This window comes from Camelus ferus, chromosome 30 (assembly GCF_009834535.1).
Source record: "Camelus ferus isolate YT-003-E chromosome 30, BCGSAC_Cfer_1.0, whole genome shotgun sequence".
NCBI classification, from domain to species: domain Eukaryota; kingdom Metazoa; phylum Chordata; class Mammalia; order Artiodactyla; family Camelidae; genus Camelus; species Camelus ferus.
In genome coordinates, this window is record NC_045725.1 from 12,852,250 (window position 1) to 12,877,752 (window position 25,503).

At 48.1% G+C, this 25,503-nt stretch overlaps 1 protein-coding gene across 7 annotated transcripts in view; it reads left to right on the top strand.

The window, feature by feature from the left end:
* The window catches only part of SLC14A2 (solute carrier family 14 member 2), a 429,946-nt gene that overhangs the window by 377,055 nt on the left and 27,388 nt on the right, over nucleotides 1-25,503 (top strand). For 6 of the 7 annotated variants that reach the window (XM_032470692.1, XM_032470689.1, XM_032470690.1 and 3 more), the window contains 9 exons: nucleotides 1,885-2,072; nucleotides 7,041-7,221; nucleotides 8,208-8,397; nucleotides 12,685-12,813; nucleotides 17,055-17,247; nucleotides 21,015-21,162; nucleotides 22,183-22,317; nucleotides 23,122-23,171; nucleotides 23,652-23,826. In XM_032470692.1, the coding sequence (XP_032326583.1) occupies nucleotides 1,896-2,072; nucleotides 7,041-7,221; nucleotides 8,208-8,397; nucleotides 12,685-12,813; nucleotides 17,055-17,247; nucleotides 21,015-21,162; nucleotides 22,183-22,317; nucleotides 23,122-23,171; nucleotides 23,652-23,826 (1,378 nt within the window). In that variant the 5' untranslated portion in view covers nucleotides 1,885-1,895. The remainder of the gene's footprint in view (nucleotides 1-1,884; nucleotides 2,073-7,040; nucleotides 7,222-8,207; nucleotides 8,398-12,684; nucleotides 12,814-17,054; nucleotides 17,248-21,014; nucleotides 21,163-22,182; nucleotides 22,318-23,121; nucleotides 23,172-23,651; nucleotides 23,827-25,503) is intronic. The other variant, XM_032470691.1, reaches the window with a different exon arrangement.

Genomic DNA, 25,503 nt, shown 5'->3' on the forward strand with positions numbered 1-25,503 from the left:
GCAGTCACCCGTAGCCTGCCTGCCTTCCTTCCTCCTTTCCTTCCTTCCCTCCTTCTCCCTCACTTAACTGTCTGTTTACTGAACACCTACTATACGCCAGGCACTGTGCAAGGAGCTGGGGACACAGCAATAAACAGAACAAATCCGGTCACTGTCCTCATGCATCTTAAGTTCTGGTGGGAAGATGGATACTATACAAATAAATATACAAATAAATCTATTATTGCTGGGTATAAAAAAATGCAATAAGGAAAAATGCTGGGTCCCATGAGGACATGTGACAGTTCCCATGGTCGGGGGTAGAGCTGGGAGGGCTTCTCTGACAGGTGATAACTGAGGGATGAGTGGGAGTTACCCAGGGAAAGGGGAGGGAGAGGACTTCCAGGCAGAGTGACCAGCATTTGCAAAGGCCCTGAGGCGGAAAGGGCTAGGAGGCCAGTGTGGAGCCCAGAGACGAGGGGCGGGAAGAAGAGGGCGGGCTGAAGCACAAAGGAACTCGGTGACACAGAGCCTTGAGCGCCGTGTTAAAGACGTGCTTTTCCATCTGTAGCCACTGAAGGGATGTAAACAGGAAACCGGCCTGAGTGGCACTGAGTGCTAATCCAGCTCTGAGGACCCACGGAGCACAGCCTGGAGGAGAAATCTGAGAAGAAGAGGGGGTATCTTATTGGGGAGTTATTGGAGAAGCGGGAAGAGGTGATGGCAACTAGGTGTGATGTTGGACATCAAGGTGTATTTTAGACACAGAATTCCCAGAATTCCCTGATGCAGGGAGTACTGAGTTTGACTCTGGAGTTTTCAGCAGGAGCAGGTTGGAAGGGAGAGGACTTCTCCTAGGACGGGCACCTTTGCAGGAGGAGGGCAAGACTTGGGAAGGGAACATTATGGGTTGTTTCAGGGCATTAAGTTGAGGCTGCTTCTGGGACATCACGCAAATACAAACAATTAAATCTGTGAATCCAATGCTCAAATTGGGCTGGAAATGTTAGATTTGGGAGTCATTGGTATGTAGATAGAAGATGAAGCCATGGCAGCAGGAGCAGTGGGAAAAATTCTAGGGCATCTAAGGCCATGTGCAGCCCCAAAACCACCTCCCAAAGAAACAGTGAAGTGAAGGGAGACATGAGTGAGCTGGCGGGGGCCAGAGATGGATGGTTAAGACAGGAAGGAGGGAAGAATTAAACCATCAGGGAGCAGCCAGACCAAACCTGGAAAACGAGCACGCTGGGCAGAGGTTGGCCCAGAACCAAGTCGCAGCACAGGCCCTGACCTTGTGGTGGACGGGAAAGGAGCCCCGCGTGGAGGGACCAGTGCACATGGCCTCCCGTGGACTGTACCAGAGATGCGGCTGTTCTTGGGGAAGGAATGGGGGAGCGGGAAAGGGCACTGAGGGCAGATGGGAGGCGGGGCACTGGGGGTCAACAGTAAGCAACACAGTATGCATAGAAATTAAGGAAACGAGCTTCTTTTAGACCCCGACTCAGTTGGAAGACCCAGACCCATGTTTGTTTATCAAGGGAAAATCTATGTACAACTAATCACATGATAAGAGAGTACCATGGACAATGTGAAAGGAAGAGAAAAAATATTTTAGTGATCAGAAAAAAAGAGACAGCTATTCTAACTGGGAGATCAAGGAAATGTGCAGAGCAGAAATGGGCTTCCTTCTGGACTTGGAAGAAGGGGGGATTTTGAAAGGTCAGGTCTCACGTGGTGGAGGAATGGCTCCAGGCCCCTCTGGTAGCACATGTGACTGGAACAGTAGGTCACTTGTGTGTGTCAGGACAGACCTCAGGCCCCCTTGGGGCTCTACCCAGCCTCCCGCCACCAAGTCCCTCGCGCCCCATCCTGACTCACCTGCTGTTTCCCTTTTCCTTCCACCAGTCGCATGACGGATGAGCAGCCGCCCCAAGGAGATGTCTGACACTCACACTCACAGCAGCCCTCTCCTGGCAGAGCCACTGTCCTACAGATACAAACTCTACGAGTCAGAGTTGACCAGCCCCACCTGGCCCTCAAGCCCCCAGGACACACATCCTGCCCTGCCCCTCCTGGAAATGCCTGAAGAAAAGGTGAGGAATGTCCCTCCCAGGATGTCCCTCCCCACTTCCCAATGCAGGTGTGACATAAATGTGGCCAAGGAAGTGCCATGGCCCCAGAAACGCTGCCCTCGGTCAATGCACGCACACACCCACAATCGGTCCTACTTGGCCTTAGATGGAAAACGGAGCTCAGGGTGCGACGTGATTTTAAGGACAAGTGGAGAATGCACACCCACATATCAGTTTTCCAACCAGTCCCACAAATTTTCCCCCTTAGACCTGCCCCCTTGAATTATCCTATTGTCCTCTAAAGGAGGCCCTCCTTGCAATCATCTGGACTCGGGTTTTTCTTTGTGGGAAATTTTGGTTTTGTTTGGTTTTGTTTTTTACTATTTCAGTTCCTTTCCTTTGTTATGAGTCAACTCAAATTTTCTATTTCTTCTTGAGTCAGTTTTGGTAGTTTGTGTCTTGCTAAGAATTTATACAGCTCATCTAGGGTACCTAACTTGTTGGCATACAATTATTCATTTCTTTATAATCCACTTCCTTATAATCCTTTTTATTTATTTAAGGTTGGTGGTAATGTCCCCTCTTTCATTTCTGATTGTAGTAATTTCCATCTTCTCTTTTTTTCTTTGTCAAGCTAGTTAAAATTTGTCAATTTTGCTTTTTCCAAAGAACCAACTTTTAGTTTCATTGAATTTTATATTGTTTTTCTATTCTCTATTTAATCTATTTCCACCATAATCTTTATTTTTCCTTTCTTCTACTTGCTTTGGGTTTAATTCACTGCTATTTTTCTAGTTTCTTAAAGTGAAAGGTTAGGTTTTTGAGAACTCTCTTCTTTTTTTAACATAGGTATTTATATGTATAAATTTCGCTCTATGCACTGATACGGCTTCATCCTGTAAGTTTTGATGTGTTGTGGTTTTGTCTTCATTCATTTCAAAATACTTTCTAATTTCTCTTCTGGTTTCCTTTTTGGTCCATTGATTACTTAGGAGTGTGTTATTTAATTTCCACAGATTTTCCAAATATTCTTCTGTTTCTGATTTCTAATTTTACTCCATCAAGATCAGAGAACCTACTGTGTATGTTTTCTATCCCTTTACTGATATTTTTATCAGTAAAAATGTTTTACTCATTTTATGGCCTAACATGGTCTATATTAGAGAAGGTTCCATGTGCTCTAGAAAAGAAGGTGTATTCTGCTCTTGTTGGGTGAAGATTTCCATAGACGTCCATTAGGTCTAGTTAGTTTGTCGTCTCCCATTTCCTTGATCTTCTATCTAGTTATTCTATCCATATTTTCAGTGGAGTATGGAAGTCTCCAATTATTATTATTGAATTGACTTTTGCTCCTTTCATTTTTGCCAACTTCTACTTCATATATTTTGGGGCTTTTTTGTTAACATGTGTTTATAATTCTTATTATCTTCTTGGTAGATTGATCTGTTTATCATTATAATTGTCTTCCTTACTTGCTAGTAACAATTTTTGTCTCAGCAAAAGGTCTATTATGCTGATCTTAGTATAGTCATTTCAGCTTTTTTTGGTTTTGGTAACTGCGTAATATGTCTTTCCATCTTTACAATCTATACATTTGAATATAAAGTGTGTCTCTTGTAGACAAGATATAGTTGTATAATTTTTAAAAATCCATTTTGTTAATTTCTGTCTTTAACTGAAGTGTGTAATCCATTTACATTTAATGTAGTTACTGATAAGGTAGGATTTATGCCTAACATTTTGCCATTTGTTTTCTATATGTCGTATCTTTTCTGTTTTTCTATTATTTTGTTACTGCCATCTTTTGTCTTACATAGATATTTCCTACTGTATCATTTTAATTCTTCTGTCATTGTTTTCTATATGTCTTTATTTATTTTCTGAGTAGTTGCCCTGGACATTACAACTAAGATCTTAACTTATAATGATCTAGTTTGGATTAAAACCAACTTAATTACAATAGTATCCAAAAGCCTGGCTCTTATGTACCTCCTCTGTGCTGTTTTTGTGATACAAATCACATCTTTATACATTGTATGCCCATCAACAGAGACTTACAATTGTTTTATGAAAAGTTCTTTTTTACATCAGAAGGAGAAAAAGAGAATTACCAAAAATACATTTATACTGTCTGTTATTTTTACCTATGTAATTACCTTTATCAGCGGTCTTTATTTCTTCATATGGACTTGAGATACTAGTGTCCTTTCTAGTGTCCTTTTATATCAGCCTTAATGATTCATTTTAATGTTTCTTACAAGAAATATTAAAATATTAAAAGGCTTACAGGGCAGGTCTGTTAGCAATGAATTTTTTCAGTTTTTATTTATCTGCGAATGTCTTAATTTCTCCTTCATTTTAGAAGAATAGCTTTGCTGAATATAGAATTCTTGATTGACAATCTTTCTTCCAGCACTTTCAATATGTCATTCCACTGCCTTCTGGCCTCCATGGTTTCTGAAATAAGGTGTTAATTCTTTTGAGGATTTTTGTATATAATGACTTGATCTTCTCTTGCTGCTTTCAAGAGTCTACAAAATTACTCTTTGACTTTGAATATTTTATTAAATATTTGGGTGTAGATGTTTTTGGTTTTCTCCTACTGGAAGACTGTTGAACTTCTTGGATGTGTCTATTACTGGTTTTCATCAAATTTGGGAAGTTTTCAGCCTTTCTCTCTCCTCCCCTTCTGGAACTCCCATTATGCATATGGTGGTGTACTTGATGGTGTCCCACAGGTCTCTGAGGCTATGTTCATTTTTCACCTTTCTGATTTCTTTCTGTTCCTCAGGCTGAATAATCTCAGCTGACTTGCCTTCAAGTTTCCCAATTCTTTCTTCTGACTGCTCCAATCTGCTGCTGAGCCCATCTAGCAAATTTTTTGTTTCCATTATTCTACTTCTCAACCTCAGAATTTCTAGTTGTTTCTTTTTTACAATTTCCTCTTGATATTCTGTTTGATGAGATTGTTCTCATACTTCCCACACTTTCCTTTAGTTCTTTATACATGGTTTTCTTCTGTTCCTTGATTATACTTAAGGTGATTTTAAATCTTTGTCTAGTAAGTCCAATGTCTGGGCTTCCTCAGGGACAGTTTCTTTTGACTTCTTTATTTCCCTTGTTTCATCCTTTCTGTTTCTTTGATGTCTCATAATTCTTTGTTAAAAACTGGGTGTCATAAATAATGTGGCAACTCTGGAAATAAGATTCTTTCCTCTCCCCCAGGATTTGTTGTTGCTGGCTTATTTTTGTTTAATGGTTTTCCTGAAATAATTCTGGGAAGTCTGTATTCTTTTGTAATTTGTAGCTGCTAAAATCTCTGCTTAGCTAGCTTAGTGGTTAGCTAATGGTTGACCAGATATTTCTTTAGATGCCTGGAATCAATAGGACTCTCAGCATTGGTCAAGGAGATCTGTGTGTGTGTTGGAGCATCTTCAACACTCACTCAGGCAATTTTCAACTCTACCTAGCCTTAAATTACTGCTTGAACAGAGATTCAAATTCAGCCAGAGGTGAGAACTCAGGAGATTCTTGGTTATTTTTTGAGCATGCACACTGTCCTGCGTTTGTGCCAACCTGACACCTGCATGAAGTATTCTAGATTCACAAGACTGTGCACAAGCCTTTCAAAGCCCCTTCTGAAACTCAGTCTTCCAGTTTTCCTTTTAAGCTTTTTGATTAGCCTCTTATTTTCCTCAACTGTTATTCACCACCTCAGGCACATTTTTTTCCAGTGTTCTCATTGCTTTTATGGAGGAGAGAATTTAAGGAGGTCCTCCATTCACCATTTCTACTGACATCCTCAAGACATTCAAGTTTTGATGCAGTGATGAGGTTAGAGAAATCCATAGCCCATCGGTGTACAACAGAAGTAGAATATGAGCCACACATATAAGTTTAAATTTCTATTAACCACATTTTAAAAAGTAAAAAGAAGCAGGTGAAATTAATTTTAATAATACATTTTGCTTAACTTAATATATATATGAATATACGTGATATTATTTTAGTATTTAATCAATATAAAGTATCATGGAGATATTTTACACATTCTTTTTTTAAACACTAAGTCTTCAGATCTACTTAGAGCACATCTCAATTCAGATCAGCCACATTTTAAGTGCCAAGAGCCACATGTCCCACTGACTACTGTACGGGAGGGCACAGTTTCAGAGCGAGGAGTCATGACCAAGGGGTCCATAGGTAGAACTGAGGAGGGTGAAGGATGAAGAAAATAATTGATCTTTATTTTCACTAACCTCCAATGAACGTTAGCGTTTAATTATAAATATAGGCAATAAGCAACAGCTATATTAGTAGAACCTGAGATTTTTGTCATTGTAACAGATTGGGTTCCCCTGGAAAGCTGGCTCTGAGATGGAGATTTGCATGTAAGGAACTGGCTTAAAATTGTAAAGGGTATGTCCTTGGGGTCAATACTTGTACAGACGTAAAAGCAGCAGGATGGGGCAGAAGAAGTTGGGCTGTGACACAGTCAGAGTAAAGCCCTCAGATGCCCCTTTGGTGACTTCTGGAGCTGGAATGGCCCTACAAAGTCCTGAGTTGGGGTGGCAGCTCCCACAGATTCACTCATCACTACTTCGAAATTATAATTTGTATTGGATCTGCTGCCCCTGTATTGATATCAGTTTTTTTTTTAATATTGTGATCACTGCTTTTCAATATAATTGGTTTTCATGGCAATCCTATTTATTGTGTTCATTTACAAACATTCTGGAAAGAAGTCCACAGTCTTGCCGAAGTGCCAAAGGGATCCGTGGCACAAAAGGCTCAGATCCCTGCTATGAAGAATGTGCGGTAGTCCTGGGAGGAGCAGGGCGTGGGGGCGCCCTCGACAGCGTTAGACTGTGGACCGTTTATCTTAAGATCCTTCTTTATCAAAAAATTTGACCGTCTTCCCCACCCCCAAATGCCCCTGCTCTCAAGAAGCGAAACGATATGATATTTTGTCATGGCTTCTCCTGAAAGGATCTCCGGTCATCCAACGAAGAAAGCCACATCGTGAAGATTGAGAAACCCAATGAAAAGGGAAGAAGGAGAGAGAGTGAGGCAGCCCCTCGGAGCTCCGCAGGCCGGCGGGGCATCAACATCTTTCAGGCTGTGGGCTACCTCACAGGCGAGATGAAGGAGTTCCAGAACTGGCTGAAAGGTAGGCAGATGCCCAGGGAAGAGGCAGCCAGGCCAGGCCAGGGAGGGAGACAGCCCTCCCTCCGGCTTGGACCACAGAAGCTGCTCCCTCACTCACTCATGGGAAAGGCCCCCACATTTGAGGGACTCCAGCCCTGAGTTGGCTCCGGGTGGGCATAATGTATTCCTACTGACTGAATTCCCGTGGTTTGGGGATTAAATGCACTTCACTGATTTTACTTCTTTACAAATTCTTTACTCCTATGTGGAGCAGATATAGGACAACCACATTAGCCATCATACGAGCCACTTTTCAAACAAGCCAAATGGCCATTCCTTCCCTCATTCCACAGCCATTTTTTTACGCGCCAAGAAAATATTGGCACCACCCTGCCCAGGGTTCCAAGTTCTCTCCTTTTAACATCATTCTTCTGTTGGTTTTCCAAAACCAAAGGTGGCAACAAATACCCCTACCCTCCCTGCCCGCACCGGGCCCCCACCTTTAGAGGCTGTCCTGGAAACCGAGCCAGAGAATGAGTAAGACAGAACGTATGTCAGTATGTAACCCAATGCTGATTTCACAGCTGGGCTAAAATCGTTTCTTTCCCGGCTTTTTTTCCTTCAGACTACTTTCTGTTGCTGCTCAGATACCAGCCCTCCACTGAGTCATGCAGCACTACACAAAAACACTCTCCACCCCTCCCCACCCCTGCCCTTGGACCAGTGCATTTCCCTTGGAATGTTCCTGGGGCTTCCCTCGCCAGCCCAGCCGATGGCTGGAACAGTGTTAAATTGGTCTCAGCGTGGTGCCTCAGTCTACATGGCAAAACTAACACCCACCGTGGACCGATTGCCAGGCTACTCAGAGACTTGGGCTGGGCACCAGGCTGAATGAGGGGAACCGTCCTGGCTGGCGCATCCCAGTCTTCCTTGGTTGCCACGCCAACCAGTGGTCCAGCAGGGAAGCACAGGCTGGCCCCTGCTGATGACTCTGCCTGTCTGTTTCAGATAAGCCCCTGGCCCTGCAGTTCACAGACTGGGTTCTGCGGGGCAGCGCTCAGGTGATGTTCGCCAACAACCCTCTCAGCGGGCTCATCATCTTCATAGGGCTCCTGATCCAGAATCCCTGGTGGGCGATCTCCGGGGGCCTGGGGACAGTGATGTCAACTGTAAGTGCCCTCATCTTGAGCCAGGACAGGTGGGTTCCTCTCTCTGGGTGTCTGGGGGTCTTGGGGTAGACAAGGTGGAGAAATGTTGACTTGGGTGATCAGCCAACCTTATCCCAGTATCAGCCAACCACAGTCTCCTGAGTATCAACTGTGGGCATGTCACTGGGGTTCTTTACTGAATTAAACTGCTCCTGTGCTCACAGCAAACAGCGCCAGGGTCCATTCGGCTGTAGAGTGTTCTGCAAACACTCCCCTGAAGGCAGGTGCTGAGGAACAGTCAAGCTGGTCTTCCTTCAGGGAGCCTACAGTCTAGCTGAGGGACATCAGACTAACAGGCAAGAAATGTCTCAGAATCGCCCAAGGTAACGTAGGCTGGAGAGCTCACAGAAGGCAGATTTCAGCCAGCGCTGGGAGGGCAGGTTAGGGAGGGCAGCCTTTGAGCTAGTAACACGGATGCAGGAGAAGGGGAGGGGAGAGGAGGAGAGGGCAGTGCAGGAGGTGGCCTGGGGGAGGGGAACACACAGGAGCACGGGATGCAGGGGGCAGGCCTCGGGGAGGGCCATCTCTGCCCCAGTGCCCACAAAGCCCAGTGACAACAATGGGCAGCTCCTTACAGACCTGGACCATTTCCTCAGACTTCGCCATGTGCAGTTCCAGTAGCGCCCAGGATTCCCTAATGGCCGCCATCACCTGGAATGATTGCTAAGAAATGTCGTTTCTCCATCCCCCCACTCCCCCTCCCTCCCAGAGAGAGTCTGATTCAGTGGACCTGGGCATGGGGGTGCTTTTAACAAGATTCTCCTGGGTGCTTCTGATGATCAGAGAAGTTTGGGGAAGCCCATATCCTGAGCATTTTCCAATTCTGGAGTCACCAGCCCATTTTTAGATCATGAATTAATTGTCAACAGCATTTTTAAAAATTAAAAGAATAGAATAAAACAGATCAGAGTGATCCATATGTAACGAAGGTAAATATTATTTTGTTAAATTTTTGTTTCAATTATGTTGGGGTGTGTGTGTGAGAGAGAGACACACAAACAGAGAAACTAGGTCACACTATAAAATACATCACTTCCTTACCATGGGATACTGTCCAAAAGGTTGAAAAGCCCTGTCATGCCTTGTGACTCTTCCTGCCACTTCACAAGGCATTCAGTGAAAGTAAGAGGGTCCACATTTTGCTGGGTGCCAGAGCCAGTGGGTGGCCGGGCTTGGACTGGGACAGGTAGCCTCCATCTTCTAGGCTGAGGGTCAGTGCCCTCCCTGCACATGGACAGGGTAGAGAGCAGAGCCAGAGGTCTCCTGGTGGCCCCAGAGCCAGGGGAGCAATCCGAGTGGCTGTGTTGTAACCAACGCCACAATTCCTCCAGCCCCACATGACATTCCAGACCCACCAAGGTGCAGGCGTGGGTTGACTTATGTCCCGTGAGAAGTGAACTTGTCCCTCTGAGGTGGCCTTGGGGGACCACTCCATTTCTAGTCGGGAGGGCACTCCAGGTCAGATGGATGAGAGAGTGGGTTCTTTGCGGTGTAGGTCTGGTGGGTAAGAGGATAAATGGCTCCAGCCAGGATTTTGGCTCTGATTCAACCAGTGGTTTTGCGGTTCCTTGGTGCCACTTATCCACAGACTTATAGGCAGCTGGCAGAGAACTGGGCCTCTCTGCAGGAGCACTTCTCGTCTTGTCACTGCTTCATCACTGTTGGCCAAAACCCCCCTGAGGTGAGCTCTGTCCAGCCCACCTACAGGTTACCTTCGAGAAGCCCAGGCCCCTTCCTGCTCTGATGGTCTGATTCTGTGACTTTCCTCCTGACCATAATTCACTGGTAAACTTGCCAAGTCGTTCAAAGAGTTGCTACATGGACTTCTGTTTTACAAGGGAGACGCACACTATGCCTGCTTAATCTTTCCAAATATCCTGAGTAGCAATCTGAAACAGGGGTGCATTAGGTAAAAACCCAATCCCTCAGCTCAGCTTCCAAAGCCTTCTCTGATGGGCTTCACCCTGCCTGCCAGTCAGCATCACACTCTTCCCAATTGAGCACTTTTGCTTCTGCCTGTCTAATCCTACCCCTCCTTCAAATCCTTCCTCCTCCAGGGAGCCACCCCTGATTACCCCCAGTGCTCTCTGAACCCTCCTTTCTCACTTAAAAAACCACAGACCCTACCCCAATACTATATTGGATTTAATATTACTGCCTTCTGAGTCTTTTCTCCCTGGCTACATTCTAAGCACATTCAGAGCAAAGAGTCCCTCTCCAGTGGTCCAGAGTCTAGCACAATGCCTAGAAAAGATTCCAGCTTCATTGCCGACAGGTCAGTACCATGTTCTACATCACAGGCTCAAAGCTCTAGGCGCCCTACACAGCATCCTTACACACACAGCCTCCCGAGGAGCCCCAGCTTCGCTACTGTCCCCAACGAACCACTGACGCAGCTGCATGTCCTGGTCATAACCTCCGCCATCCCCTCCCCCACTCCCCTCCCCCTCCCCACCACTCCTGCTTCCCCTCACCCCCACTCCCCACCCTTAACTCTACTACCCCACCCCCACTAGCCCGAGACTGCAATTTACAACCACAGCTTCAAGTTCAGCAACACTGATGCTCAATGTCCCAATGGAACATGATCCTAACAAAGGTCTTTGGGGCATTGAGGTTGAACCTAGCTGTATATTTTTGATGATCAGGGCAGGGGTGTAAAGTAACGGATTTCCTTTGACAGTCAAACCCGAAGCCATCAAAGTTTTGGTAAAGAAGAGTTCTGGGAGGGGACTCTCCACGGGGAAGGGCAGCTGTGGAGGCAGCCCTGAGATGTCCCCCTAATTTTATCTCCCCTGGGTCCCCTCATTTGATACCTGCATTTCCTACACACCCAACCACTGGGGCTGAGGTCCTCCCCCAATATGAGTCAACGGTCTTTGCTCAGTTTGCCTAAAGCAGCTGGTATTAAAACCAACAAGTACTTAATTCCAACATGGTGCATAAATGGGAAAATATAAAAAATGCAAACACATTTAAAAATAATGATTTCCCAAAACACAGATCTCTCAGGTAATTTTTCTAGTCCCGAGGAGGTTCTGAACACCAATGGTCTTCCCTGCCGCCCCCGTTCCTCCTCAGCCCCCTGCCTGCTTCCAGCTGCCCCGTATCTTCCCAGCCTTAGAGCAGCCAAAGACCCAGCTGTCCTGTGTCCCATACAAATGTCCCCACTCACGTGCCCCGGGTTCAGCTTTTCTTGTTGGAAACTGTCTAGAGAGCCTATCCCACCATCTCCCCTGCTCTCTCATCGAGCTGAGCTGATCTCCTGGTCACTGCAGAGCTGAAGGCCGCCCTGTTCAGACCTAAGCTGTAGCCTCTGCCGGGCGGGAGCCTCCTCTCCCTGGAGCTCCCTTCCTCCGTCACAGGGCACCACACTTCCAGAGGCCTCTGCCTGCAAGAACAGTCAGTGCCTGGTGGGATGTAACACGCACACACACCTGGTCAGCAACCGCTCACCTAGACCTTTGCATGCACCGGACACTGTTGACTGTTGCTAACACTGATGCCAGACAAGTTGGGCCTCATGCAACTTCCAGTGGAGGGCGGGACAGACCACAGCACGCAAAGCTCATTCCCTCGCGGGGGTCTCGCAGTGTGGTTTTCCCAGTGCCGTCCCTCACCCCGTCCCTCTCTCCCCTCCCTCAGCAGAGCAATGGGCAAGGTCACGGACAGTGTTCGTGCAGAGCAGGGAGAGAAGTTCAGGTGCACACAGGCAGCCCTGATGAAGCGGAAGGAGGCAACAGACTCCAGCTGGGACTCTACGGAGCCTCTGAGCCCTCCTGCCGGGCCGTGGGGAGAGGCGTGGGCATCGCGGCAGACTCCGCGCGTCCACTCCGGGGCAGGCGTCAGCGAGGAGCAGTGCCCCAACTCAGGCAGTCACAGTGTCACTTAGTAAAGTCAGAGCACACCCTCCCCCTCCTTTCCTCCCTCCCTTCCTCCTCCAGCCCTGTCTCTTTCACACACACACACACACACACACACACCTTCCCGGTGCCACACCTCAGGTTTCTATCAGATTTCCCGATGTGTCTAACAATCTAGACCACCCCCTTGAGAAGCAAAGGAGAGCTTAGACACAGGCAAAGTGCATCATTTAATTCTGGATCAGCAAGGGTAATCGAAGCGTATGCGTGTGTGTGTGTGTGTGCATGTGTGTGTGTGTGTGTGTGTGCGGGATCTAGAAAGGTTCCGGCAGCTGTGTGACCCCCCAGCATTCACTGAGTACCAGGAGGAACGGGGCCAGGAGGCACCACCAAATTCTCTGTTTCCACCCCCAGGGCTGCGGTCGCCGCGGGCCTCCACGGGTACAACGGGATGCTGGTGGGGATGCTGACCGCCGTGTTCTCTGCCAAGTCTGACTATTACTGGTGGCTTCTGCTTCCTGTGACCCTCACGGCCATGTCCTGGTGAGGCACCTCCTCCTTTCTGCTCCCAGACCTTCCGGACCCCAAGGTGCTGTGTCTGACTGGAGGGGACGTGCGCTGTCATGGCGCCCGGCGTCCTCGCAGTCGGGCTGGCTTGTCTCGCAAGACACCCTGGGAGTCCATGCGTTCAGCTGCAACACAAGGGAGTCATTCTGAATTTGGAAAAATGGGGACCCTTTAAAGAGCAAAGACCACATGTTTGATTTTTTTTTTAATCTCTGTGGATAATCTCCTCTGAAGGGTAGGCTTAATGATCATGGCTGACATTTACTGAGTATTTCCTACAAGCCAGACACAGTGCTAAGCAAGGCAGCCCCCAATTTACAGAGGAGAAGACTGAGGCACACAGAGGTTACATACTCGCCCCAGGTGCTGAACCCAGAGTCCGCACTCAACTCCAGGTGATGTGGGGCTCACCTCTCTTGTGGACTAACCAGGACCCCAGAGCTGAAACTCACTTGTGATAGAATCAGAGGGCTTTCTTGGAACAAAATGTCTGTATTTAAAACATAGGATCTTTGAACCAGAAACGTCTTGCTGCGCCATCACCTCATTTTCACGCCATCGTCAAGAAGTCAAGATGAAGGGTAGTTAGCAACAAATCGGCCTTTTACACACAGGACCCTCGGTTCGCTGGCTCCTGCCCCAGATCTGCAGCGCCCAAGGGTCTGCTCTCGTGCCCCCATCACGAGGTGTCCCCTTGGCCCCCAGCCCCCGAGGTCTACAATCTCCACCCCCACTGATTCCTAACTTCTCCCTTTGGTTTCAAAGTCTGGAGTTACTAAAACCGGTTAGTTCAATTTCATTTAAGTGCTGTTCCATTACATTTTAGTAGTGCTTGCAAATAAATTACCACATTAAGCATTCTGGGCAATGTATGTTTCTCCTTAGGGGCTCTCCCTTAATCTCCCAGGACAAAAAGTGATGGCAGGCATTTCTGTGGGGATTTCCTTACTGCCCCCACGTGCCAGGCCCGAGGAGGAGGAGGAGAATTTGCCTTCATGTGCGTACATTGGGTTTATAACGATGTGGAGAAGCCCCCCAGCACAGCCCCTCGGCCAAGGCACACAGCGGGGCGGTGGGTCTGTAGTGCCCACCCTCACCCTCACCTCCCAATTTAAAAGGCAAAAAAGCCCACTGTGCCCTACACTGGAGGAGCTCTGTGCACTACACTGTGGGGCTCCACTAATCCACTCATGCGGTCCTGGAAATCCAATCTACAGGGTACGTACTAGCAGAGCCAGAATTATCCAGCAAACAAACATTTGCTTAGCGCCTGCTCCAGGCAGAGACTTCCAGATGCCGAGGAAAGTTGGGAGCAAGAGAAGGTCTCCAACCTCTTGGAGCTTACATTCTTCTTGGCAAAGAGAGACAATCACAACTTGTTCTTTAATAAGATCATTTCAAGATGCTACACACACATCGCAAACAAACGTACAGTTACAGGGGGCAGAGGAAAGGGAGTGGGAAGGGATAAATTGGGAGTTCAAGATTTGCAAATATTTAACTACTATATGTGAACTAGATTAGAAAAACAAGTTTCTTCTGTATAACACAGGGAACTACATTCAATATCTGATAGTAACCTTTAATGAAAAGAAGATGAAAAATGAATCTGTGTGTGTATATGTGTGACTGAAACATTATGCTGTACACCGGAAACTGACACATTGTAACCAACTATATGCTTCAACAAAAATAAATAAACAAACAGCATTTGAAATAGACTGCAAAAAAAAATAAAAAAGATGTGAGAAGTGCTTTGAGGAAAGCAAAACGGGGCAGATGAGACAGAGAGTGATTCCAGATGTGGGTGGTCAGGAAAAGCCATTTTGCAGAGGGGACATTCAAACTGTCACCTAAAGGGTGAGAGGGTACCTGCCACGCCTAGATCTGGGTGAGGTCTGTTGCAGGCAGAAGCAACAGCACGTGCAAAGACCCCACTGGAGGAGTAGGATGTGTTTGAGAAACAAGACCAGTGGGGCTGAAGCCCAGTGAATGAAGGAGACAGGGCAGGAGGTGAGGACAGAAGTGGATGAAGGTCAAGTCCCCACACCTTGTAGATCCAGGAAGCCTTTTCCTGTTTATTACAACTGTGATGGGAAGCAGTTAAAGGGTTTTAAATTTCAACAAATCACTCTGCTTGCAGTGTGGAGAATAGATTTTAGCTGGAGCAGGAATGGATGCTGGAAGCCTAGTTAGGAGTCTGATGCAAAACCCACAGAGGGACGGGACTGGCTTGGACTAGGGTGATGTCCATGAAGGTGATGAGAAGTGTTTGGGCTTGGGGTCTGTGTTAAGGAAGGGAAAGGCAGCAGGACTTCCTGGGAGGCGGTGCAGTAGGAGCAGAGGAAAGGAAAGAAGATTCAGGACACTCCTCTCATTTGCCTCAGCACCTGGGTTGATGGAGACTGAAAGAGATACTGGTTGGTGGTGGGAGAATGGATGCAAGTCAACAGTTCTGCTGGGACGTATTAAACTTTAGGTTTCCAACTAGAGATGTTGAGAAGGCAGGTGGATGTGCAAATCTGGAACTTTGGGATATGGTCAAAATTTGGAAGATGGAAGCATACAGAAGATATTTCATCAGTAGAACGAAAGGCTATCACCCAGAAGGAGAAGGCCCAAGACAGAGCCGTGTGATGTTCCAACATTCAAATACTTGGCAGAAGAGGGGAAGGACCATGGAAGGGGGCTTGAGAAAGAAGAGCTAAACTAAGTGCAGAGTCGGAGTAGCCCTGACAGAAAGGGTTTCAATCTAGTCTGAGGATCCAGCTGTCGGATGAAAGGAGCAGAGAGTGACCGTGCACTTTGCAAGGTGGAGGTCATTGGCGAACTGGACAAGAGCTGTTTCTGTGGCATTAGGAGAACATACGCCTGATGGGGGTGGGTTTGGGAAAGAATAGGGGTAGGAAGATGGGGGATAGCAAAGACAGACTCGTTTTGAGGAGTTTGGCCATGAAAGGGGGCAGAGCAATGGAGCAAAGTTGGAGCAGAAATCAGGTTAATGGGGAAGGATTTTTAAGGTAGAAGGTACTAGAGCACATTGCATATTTGTGAGAATGAGCCAGAGGAAAAGGAGAGACTGAAGCTGCAGGAGAAAGGACAGAACTGCAGGAATGAAGTGTTTGAGATGGACTGGATTCCAAAGTTCAAAGAAAAGAATTGGCCTGAAGAATTGCGGACACTTCCATTCCATGAAAAAGGCAAAGAATAAAGCAGAATATGAATCTCATGGTTAAACAGACGAAGCATTTCTCATCTCATCATTTCTATTTTCTTAATGAAGTAAAGGAAGGTGGTTAGCTGAAACTACAGGGAAGCAGAGAGTGAAGATTTGAGGACAAAAGAGAAAATGTGAGATAGTTGTCTGAGCGAGCTGGAGAGTTCATTTGCTAGGGATGTGTGGCAGGGTTTTCAAGCACTCTTAAATGCCCATTTGAGAGTCGTTGTCCTTAATTAAAAGTAAACCAATCAATCAGACCATGTAAGTTCACGTATGGTCTGGCAGCTCACTGCGTGTGGGAGACACAGGGTACTAGGTGCCAGGTGGCTGGTGCCGTCAAAGGAAACTGAGGCTAAGGAAGGTTAATTACCTAACGTTGCTCACTCAGCCTGTAAGTCAGTGTAGGAGTTAGAATTTGTGTTCATCCCAGCTCCATCTTTCTCTAAAATCCATGCCCTCTCCAAAGAAGAGACCAAGAGGACAGAGGATACAATGAACTGAAGGTTTCATTTTCACACGGCGGTTCCCAGAGTAGCTCAACATACTTCAGCCGAGTTCAAGCCCGCATGTTTCCCGTGTGCCAGAGCAGCCTCCTCCTGGAAGCTTATCTAAAATATACATTCTGAATGCTATCACAGCCCAGGATACATCATGACGTACAGCATAATGATCCAAAGGCAACACGTGACATGTTTGTAAAGATTAGATTCTGTTCAGTCTTCTTGGTTTAAGAAACAAGGAAATGTGTAAATTCTTTTATAAAGTTTTTCTATTGAAAACAAGTTACCATGCTTTTAAATTTTGTTTCCCAAAGATGGAGACTTATACTGAACACCTTATTTCCAGTTCCAGATCAGCAGACCACTAGTCTCAGGGAGCCAGGAGTGGCTGTGCCAAGGAAAGGGGACACGGAGTGGTACAGTGACCAGAGCTGAAGAGACAATATCGACTTAAGGATGATCACAACGATTAATCCTTTGTCTCTTCCATCTTCCAGCCCCGTCATTTCCAGTGCCTTGAGTTCCATCTTCAGCAAGTGGGACCTCCCGGTCTTCACACTGCCCTTCAACATCGCCGTGACCCTGTACCTGGCGGCCACGGGCCACTACAACCTCTTCTTCCCCATGACACTGGTGGAGCCCATGTCTTCAGTGCCCAACATCACCTGGACAGAGATTGAGATGCCCTTGGTAAGTCACCAATGGCAGGTGTGTGGGGCCCCGATCTCAGCGCAGAACTCCTCGCTTACCAGTCTGTGCATGACCCAGGCTCTCGGCATCTCTAGATGCATCTCCACAGACGATGGGTCATAGCAGAGAAGAGAACAGGACGGGGTCGCTGCCACCTCCATATGTTCTTTCAGTAAACTCTTACTTGACACCTTATGTGTGTCAGGCACTTTATCCGACACTGGGAACTCTCGGAGAATAACACAACATCCCTGCCTTTGTGACGCTTGCACTCTGCCCAGAGCAACAGATAATAAACAAGTGTACAGATGAGGACTAAGTTGACGATACAGAACGGTGGGACTGAGGGAGAAATATTAAATTAGATGGATTGTTGTGTAAAAGGGGCAAGACACTGAAATAATGGTTAAAATCAAGGTTTTCAAGATATCAGTAGAAGATGGGGGTAAATTTTTGTGTGTTTCCCATAGCAGTGGTTCTTAAGTAGGGGTGATTCTGCCCTCCTGGGGAGAGCAAATGTCTGCAGAAATGTCTTAACTGTCAAAACTGGGGAGCAGGTGTACCACTGGCACCTCGTGGGTAGATGCCAGGGAAGCTGCTAAGCATCTTGCAGTGCACAGGTCAGCTCCCTTGCCCCCCACCCAACAGCAAAGAACCAACCAGCCCCAAATGTCAATAATGCCAAAGGTGAGGAACCCTGCTGTAGATCCTATAATCACATGTGTACACATTCTTTTATTCTACCCATCTAGAGGTGTCTAGAGACGTCAGAGATAAAGGGATATAATAAAAATCTAACATAAGATTACATATAGAAAACTGTAAAATTTTGACCTTAACGAACGTAGAGATAGCTAACAGCTTACATTGAAGCAAGTTTATTATGTTTTACTGTTTCAAGCCCTTAACTTCCAAGCTCGTTTAACCCTCATCATAACCCAATACTGTAAGTACTGTCATCACCCCATTTTACAGATGACAAAACTAAGGCACAGAGACGGTTAGTTGCACAAGGTCAAACTATAGCTAATGCCTCAGATATTATCCATGTGATCTGACTTCCACGCCCTCTCTACCCAGCCTGGTCCTTCATCTAGATGTGTTTGAACCTCTGTGTGGCCCTGGTGCCGGGCGCTCAGCTCCGGGGCCACCGCTCCCAGGTGGGGTGGTAGCTCGGGTCCTGCAGGGTGAGCCCCACCCTGAGCCTGAACCAAATGGACAAGGAAAGGCTCCCCTGCCCCTAGTGGCAAACGCTGCTGCCCACAATATCAAACCTTTTTAAAGTTTTTGTCTTTTTGAGTTTTATCTGGGGCTGGGGTTGGGGCTGGAGTGGGATCAGAGGCAGAGCTAGGTCCTAAATCCAAGAAAATGGAAGAGACAGAGCCCTGCACTTAGGGGAAAGCCCATCTTCTCAAATGGAAAACTGCGGGGGTCAGAGCAGGGGCAAAACTAACTTTGAATCATCAACAATCAGCCATCTGGCGACTGGGTACATGCCTCAGGGGCACAACCCGCTGTCCCCGAGCCCCGCCTGCAAGGCATGGTCCGAATGACAGCTGCAGGGACCTGTGGCGCTGCCAGAGAGGCCTACGGAGCCCCCCACCCGCCCTGCAGGGGGCGCTACTGTACCATCCTGCACTGAGGGGACCAGAGTGGAGAGAGCCACACAGAGGAGGTGCCTCTTGTTCATCTTCAAAACAGTTAAAAACTGGTCGGAGCCACATCCACGTACCCTGAGGCCCACGCTCACCTTCTGAGCGCCCCTCCACCACCACCACTCTGACCACAGGCTCCTCTTCTGCACCATCCAGATCTGAGTTTGGAAGAATCAAAGCCAAAGCCATTTTCCTCTTTCTCTTTAAAACAATGGGGGGGGGTGACTTCTTTTTTGTTTAACCAGCTTGTTGTTGTTACGCAAGGATGATCTGGAGCACGTAGGAGGTCAGTGCTTAGTAAATTTCCACCACACACCTGACCGCACCGCGGTGCTGGCTGTGGCCTGGAGAGCAGTGTGGAGGAGCCGGGGCCACCATTCGTTCACCGGGCCAAGTTTTAGATCCTGGCGGAGCTTCATTCTAATCCCAGGCTCCCCTCCAAGGCAGCTTGCTCCCTCATTCCTCTCATTCTTGCCTGCTTGGGCTTTAAACCTGGGTTCCGTTCCCAGACGGGAAGGCGGGAGTCAGATTCCCCGCAGCATCCTGCACTCCCCAGCAGTGGGGAGTCACGGAATATTCACTGGGTAGATTTCCAGCCTGTCCCCACCCTGCAGCTGAGTTCCCTGGACTGGTGCAAAGTGGGTTTTCAGGGTCTCTTTAAAAAAATCGGGGTCCCCACCCTGTCATTCCCTGCAGAAGTCTGAAGGCTCTGGCCCAAACAGTGCTTGGTGATTAAAAGGCCACCCATTCAGAGATAAGAATGGACATAGCTGAAAAGCTCTCTGGTTCTCCTCAAACACTATTCTCTGAAGAAATCAGACTGACTCCAGAATTAAATCAAGTTGTGAAAAAGTACAAAAGTTCTTCAAAGGGAGAAATTCAGTTAACTCCAAACACCTACAGTAGATTATCTGTAACTAAGCCATTGGTCCCAAACTCTGCTGTCCATCACAGTCACCTGAGGCCCCTGAGGTCCTGCCCTACCCATCATAGCAGTTAAAACAGAAGGTCTGGGGAGGGGGCCAGGCGTAAATACGTTTTTAAAAAGATCTTTAGGTGATGCCAGTGTACTAAAAGTTTGGAAACCACTGAGCTAATCAATAAATATGTATTAAGCACCAATTTTGTGCCCATCGTAAAAGAGCCCTGTCCCCTAAGAGGTCATGTGACCTGATCGTGGAGAAAGGAGTTTGCAGAATTTTAAAGCTGGAAGATGGTCCACTAGGGCAGCCTCCTTATGTCACAGAGGAGGCCACCAGAACCCAGGCTGAGGAAGCGACATGCCCGTGGTCACACCATGGGCAGAGCCCGGGAAAGCTGGTGCTCTCAGCTCCCAGGCCAGCGCTCTCCCCACCCTGCCAGTCCCCCTCCTTTCTTTTGTGCCCACAGAGAGCTCTGCCAAAGTGAGGACGACTCAGTTTGGGCAGAAAAAAGGCTGACATTACTGCCAAATTGATCTCTCCAATCCAGTGCCCTCGGGCCCAGGGACATGGGGCTCTGTGCTGCTCTCCACATGTTGTAACTCGTACCACCTTTCTGCAGTGCTAAGTGCTCCTTGCAAGCAGGGGAAGTGGCTTCTCCTCCTCTCCAGGCCCCGCCATCCCCGGGGTAACACTGGGTGTGCAGCAGCCGACAGACTAGGGGACTAACTCAGAGGTGCTATCTCATGAGCTTGGTGACCTGTGGTCAAATCGTTTAGAAGAATGGCTTAGAAGATTGTCAAAATTCCTGGACTATTTCTAGGATTTCAGATGATTTTTCAGAGGAAATCTGGTACCCTGAAATCCCCAATGGCAGTTCAGAGACTTGCCCTCTGGTCTCCTCCAAGCGAAAGTCATGCGTCCCCTAAAAGCACCCGGTGCCCGGCCTCTGTGTTAGGGGACCCTGTCCGGCTTTGCATGGGGGATGCTCAGATGCCTGCCAGGTGGTGGAGTGAGGAGCTATTTGTTCCAGATCGTGCCCTCCCACGTTCGCCCACACGCTGGGGGGCACAGCCATCTTCCCGTTTCACCTCGTTACCCACCCCGGCCCCCAGGAATGGCTCAGTCCCGGCCCCAGGGCCTGGTCCCTGCAGTCCACCCTCCAGTGACCTAGATTCTGTTGACTTTGCAGCTGCTGCAAGCCATCCCTATCGGGGTCGGGCAGGTGTACGGCTGCGACAATCCCTGGACAGGCGGCATGTTCCTGGTGGCTCTGTTCATCTCCTCGCCACTCATCTGCTTGCATGCAGCCATTGGCTCAATCGTGGGGATCCTGGCAGGTAGGACCCCATCTTTGCAGGGATCGCTTTCCTGAGTTCATTTCTCCCCAGCACGCAAATAACATTCTAGACTTCCCTTCACTGCTTTTTTTTTAACTCTGTAAGGGCTAGGGGTTTTTTTTTTCCTTTCTCAAGTCTCCAAACGGAGCAATTGCTATAGTAGGATGGGTGGAGAGATGCGAAGGGACTGCGAAGAGTTGGCCTGCAAACTGAGCCCCTGGGAGCTGAGGGAGGGGAGGAGGGTCACCCAGTGAGGCTGGGGGACAGTTGTAGACGAAGCAGGGGTAGCCCACCCAGCACTTTGAAAATTTGAGTCGGCTTAAAGGGAAAATGTGCTCAGAAATTGGATCGCCATTTGACAAATGTGATTTAGTATTTCTACATATGTGTATGTGTATATACACACATTTATGTACATATTTGCAGATAGTAGAGTCAGAAATTCATATTGGGTGCTCTGGGAGTCGGAGCCTGCTGACTTATCCCAAAATTTTTCAAGAACTTTTAGTAAGCACGACTTTTAAAAAAAAATGTACTTGCAAATAATTTCAAATGTATGAAAAATTATAACAATAGTACAAGTACACACCCATAAATTCTTTACCCAGATTCACCAATTGCTCACACCCTTTGCCGCCTGGTTTCTCTGTCTGCATATCTCTACATGTGGACATACATTTGAAGCAGAACTTTTTAAATTGAAATCGTTCTTGCTAAAATGCGGCTGCTCTGACCAGAGGAGTCGGGAGGACCTGGAGTCCCACCTCCTTGGCCTCCCCTCACCCTGGAAATCGTCACACTTCTGAATGAAACCTTTGAAAAGCAATGGAAACCACTGCCCGCCTCCCACTGTTGGTTTCCTAAGGTCAGATGCCATTCGTCGAGGCTCCTCTGATGAGTAGGGGTAGGGGGTGTGGGAGAAAGAGAGGAGTGGGGCCACCTGAGACCTGGCGCTAGCCGTGGGGTGGCCTTTGTGCTGTGACCCAGAATCAGCCAGAAAGACTTCCCCTTGTCCCACAGCCCTGGCGGTGGCCACGCCCTTCGAGACGATCTACCTGGGCCTCTCCAGCTACAACTGCGTCCTCTCCTGCATCGCCATCGGAGGCATGTTCTACGCCCTCACCTGGCAGACCCACCTGCTGGCCCTCGTCTGCGGTGCGTACCTGGGAAAGCTGGCAGCCAAGTCGCTCCGCTGTCCCTTGATCTGCCCCACTGCCCGGGCTGTGTGACGCCCAGTCGTCAGTACCGAGCAGTAGTGATGGAAGGACCGGTGGCTGGGGTCCTGTCACGGCAGGGTCCTTCCCTGCTGGAGGTGGGGTTTCTCTCCGCACTTTCAGGATGGGATTTGGATAGGCAAGGAGGTGGGAAAGGTGTTCTGGACAGACAAACAGAACAAAGGTGCGGGGGCAGGAGCTTGTCCTGAGGCACCAGGGGTGTGGATGGGCTCCCCTAACCGTCCCGGGGCTCTCACCCTGTGGGGGAGCCCAGATGCCTGGCTCAGGGACCCAGTAAGGCCCAGCCATGGTAGGACTTGGTGAGGGTCCAACAGCATCACAGCTCAGAATCTTGGACAGGAGAGACCTTACCTAGGGCTCACATAGTCTGACCACTCACCCTCCAGACAGATAATCACCCAGCCATCCAGCCTGTGCCAGACCATCTCCAAGGTCAGTGTGGGCAAGTGAAAGGTGCTGGTCACCCCCGACTCTATGCAAGGCCACCATGGCAGTGAGGGGGGTGGTAAGGGGAGAGTTAAGCTTTAATTCTATCTACAGAGAACACACAGTCTGGTGGGAAATGGGTCACACCTACCTGCAAAGATAAAGAATAACGTCAGGCAAATATGCCAGATGTCAGGGGGCAGTGCCAACACTGAGGCTGCCAGAGGCAGGGCGGCCCTGCTCTTGGGGGTGAGGGTGGCCCAGGAAGCTGACCCTCCATGGCCCTTTTCCTCCACAGCCCTGTTCTGTGCCTACATGGGAGCAGCCCTCACCAACATAATGGCAGTGGTAAGTCTGGAGTCTCCGGACACTCCCCGAAAGAGCCCCTCCCCAGCCAGGGCTTCAGCATATTTGGAGTCTTGTGGGAGAATCCTGAGCAGGTTCTGGGGGCTAATAGTCCCCACAATGCCTTTGTCAAGGTTTATCCAGCATTTGTCCAGCGAAGGACTGGCAATTGCAAACATGTGTCTCTGAGGCGTGTGTGTGCACGTGTGTGAAAGAGAGAGTGATGTGACCCGAAGTGGGGAATGTGGATGGACAGATGGAGGTACCTGTGTTTGGCCAGATGTGGGAGAGCATCCCTGGGGGGTTTTCAGCCCTGTCCTTAAAGGATTTTGATGGCGCCCAAAGGTACCAACATCTCGCATTCCTAGACCAACCACTCTGACATTAAAAATCCAGAAACCAATGCCGTCACTAGCACATTCTTCTCCCTCAGTGTCCCTGGAACCTGGGAACGTTTTCAGACCCCAGTGTTTTTGTTTTCAGCTTGGTGTACCACCAGGCACCTGGCCCTTCTGCCTCTCCTCCCTCACCTTCCTGCTCCTGACGACCAACAACCCCGCCATCTACAGGCTCCCACTCAGCAAAGTCACCTACCCAGAGGCCAACCGCATCTACTACCTGACAGTGAAAAGCAGTGAAGAGGACAAGTCCCCCAGCGGTGACTAGCCAAGTCACAGGCAGAAGTGCTCTCTGCCTGGGCCGGGGTCTGCGCCCTGTGGTGTCAGCTTTGGGCCAATCAGCTACAGCGCTCACTGGCTTTGCTTCTTTTTGCACCTGTGTGGAACCAGACACACCTGTAACCCCCTTTCCCTGACACTGATTTTCTCTCTCTGCGCAAATCGCCTTAACTACCCACTGTGCATCGTTCCAGGAAGTTGGTGGTGAGCTTGCTGGAGGGAGAAGTTAGGCACGTGTTTTCAATGTCATTGACAAAACAGAAACATTCTTCGTATTTAGTCTTTTGGAAAGGTGATTGAGAGATGATCTTCTTGGCACGTTTAACTAAATAATAGATTCTGTAAAATTGAACTTGCCGAGTGGTTCCTGAGTGGGTGAAAACTCGGGGCGCCACCGTGCACAGAGCTGATGGCTGATGGGCACATACAGCTTTACATAAAAGAGGGGACTTTCACACGGATCATTTTAAAGTCAAAACAGGGACAGCTAGGCCACTGAAAGTGTCTAAACAGGGCGTCTTGAACATCCAGGGGTCAGAGTAATGGGCAGGACGATATTCTATAGCAGGAAGAAATCGTTAAGTTAGAATCATACATCTGACTTGCATTATGAAAGACAAGCATTTCTCAGTGTACATCAAACTAGCGACTTTGAGCAGGGAATTCAGTTTAGGAAAGTACCTAAGTTCAGTATGTGAGAAGCTGGGAAAATCTGTTTCGTTTCCCTGTTTGCTTGTGGGTGTTGGAATCTTTATGAGACCTACGATACTTAAAACAAGTCTTTAGCCCTGAACAGAAGAACAGACAACTATCCATGAATTTCATAATTTGGCTTCCCAATTATCATCACTAGTTTACGTTCACTCTTCAAATATAGGTCAGGGGTCAGCAGTTTTCTGCAACATGTCAATAGTAAATATATATAGCAAATAGTAAACATTTTCGGAAGCTCTACAGTCTCCTCTGCAAGTACTCAACTCTGTCATCATAGTGCAAAACAACCTTCGACAACATGCAAATGAATGAGCGTAGTTGTATTCCAATAAGACTTTATTAAACAAGCAGCTAGAGTTGGCTGGTCCGTGATGATCAATCTGACAACATTTAGGAGCTGGTGGGTAGCAGGCAGGTCCAAAGGACACCACCAGGTTCTTTATACCTGATAAAGCCATAAGGCATTTTACGTGCAGGGGGAAAGTGTGAAGATTCTTAGGAAATGAAGAGTACCCAAGAATGAGAGATTAGTAAGGCTGGAATCAGGAAAATCTGCCCTGAGGCTCTTGCAGAGGAACTGACAGATCCAGTGATGAGAACTATGGGGTGCAGTTTAAACCAGGCCCTCCTTCCACATACATGTCTGGGAATCACCCCTAAGGTTCACCCTCTCTGGCCTCTCACTCCGTTTCCCATCTGCCAGCAGATGTACCACCATGGGTGGAAGAAGAAAACCCTTCAGTGCAGGGGTTTCTAGGCAGAAAGAGCAGGGAGGCTCATGGAATCTCAGGGTTGGCGAGGAGTGTGCAGGCCAGATTGTGGCACCATCCTGTGATGCGTGAATCCCTCTGTATAGAAGATGGAGGCTTCAGTTCCCTGCCAGGCTTCCAGGCGGGGCTTAATTACCCAAAAATGGAGGGGAGCCCCCACTCCAGGTATTCTGT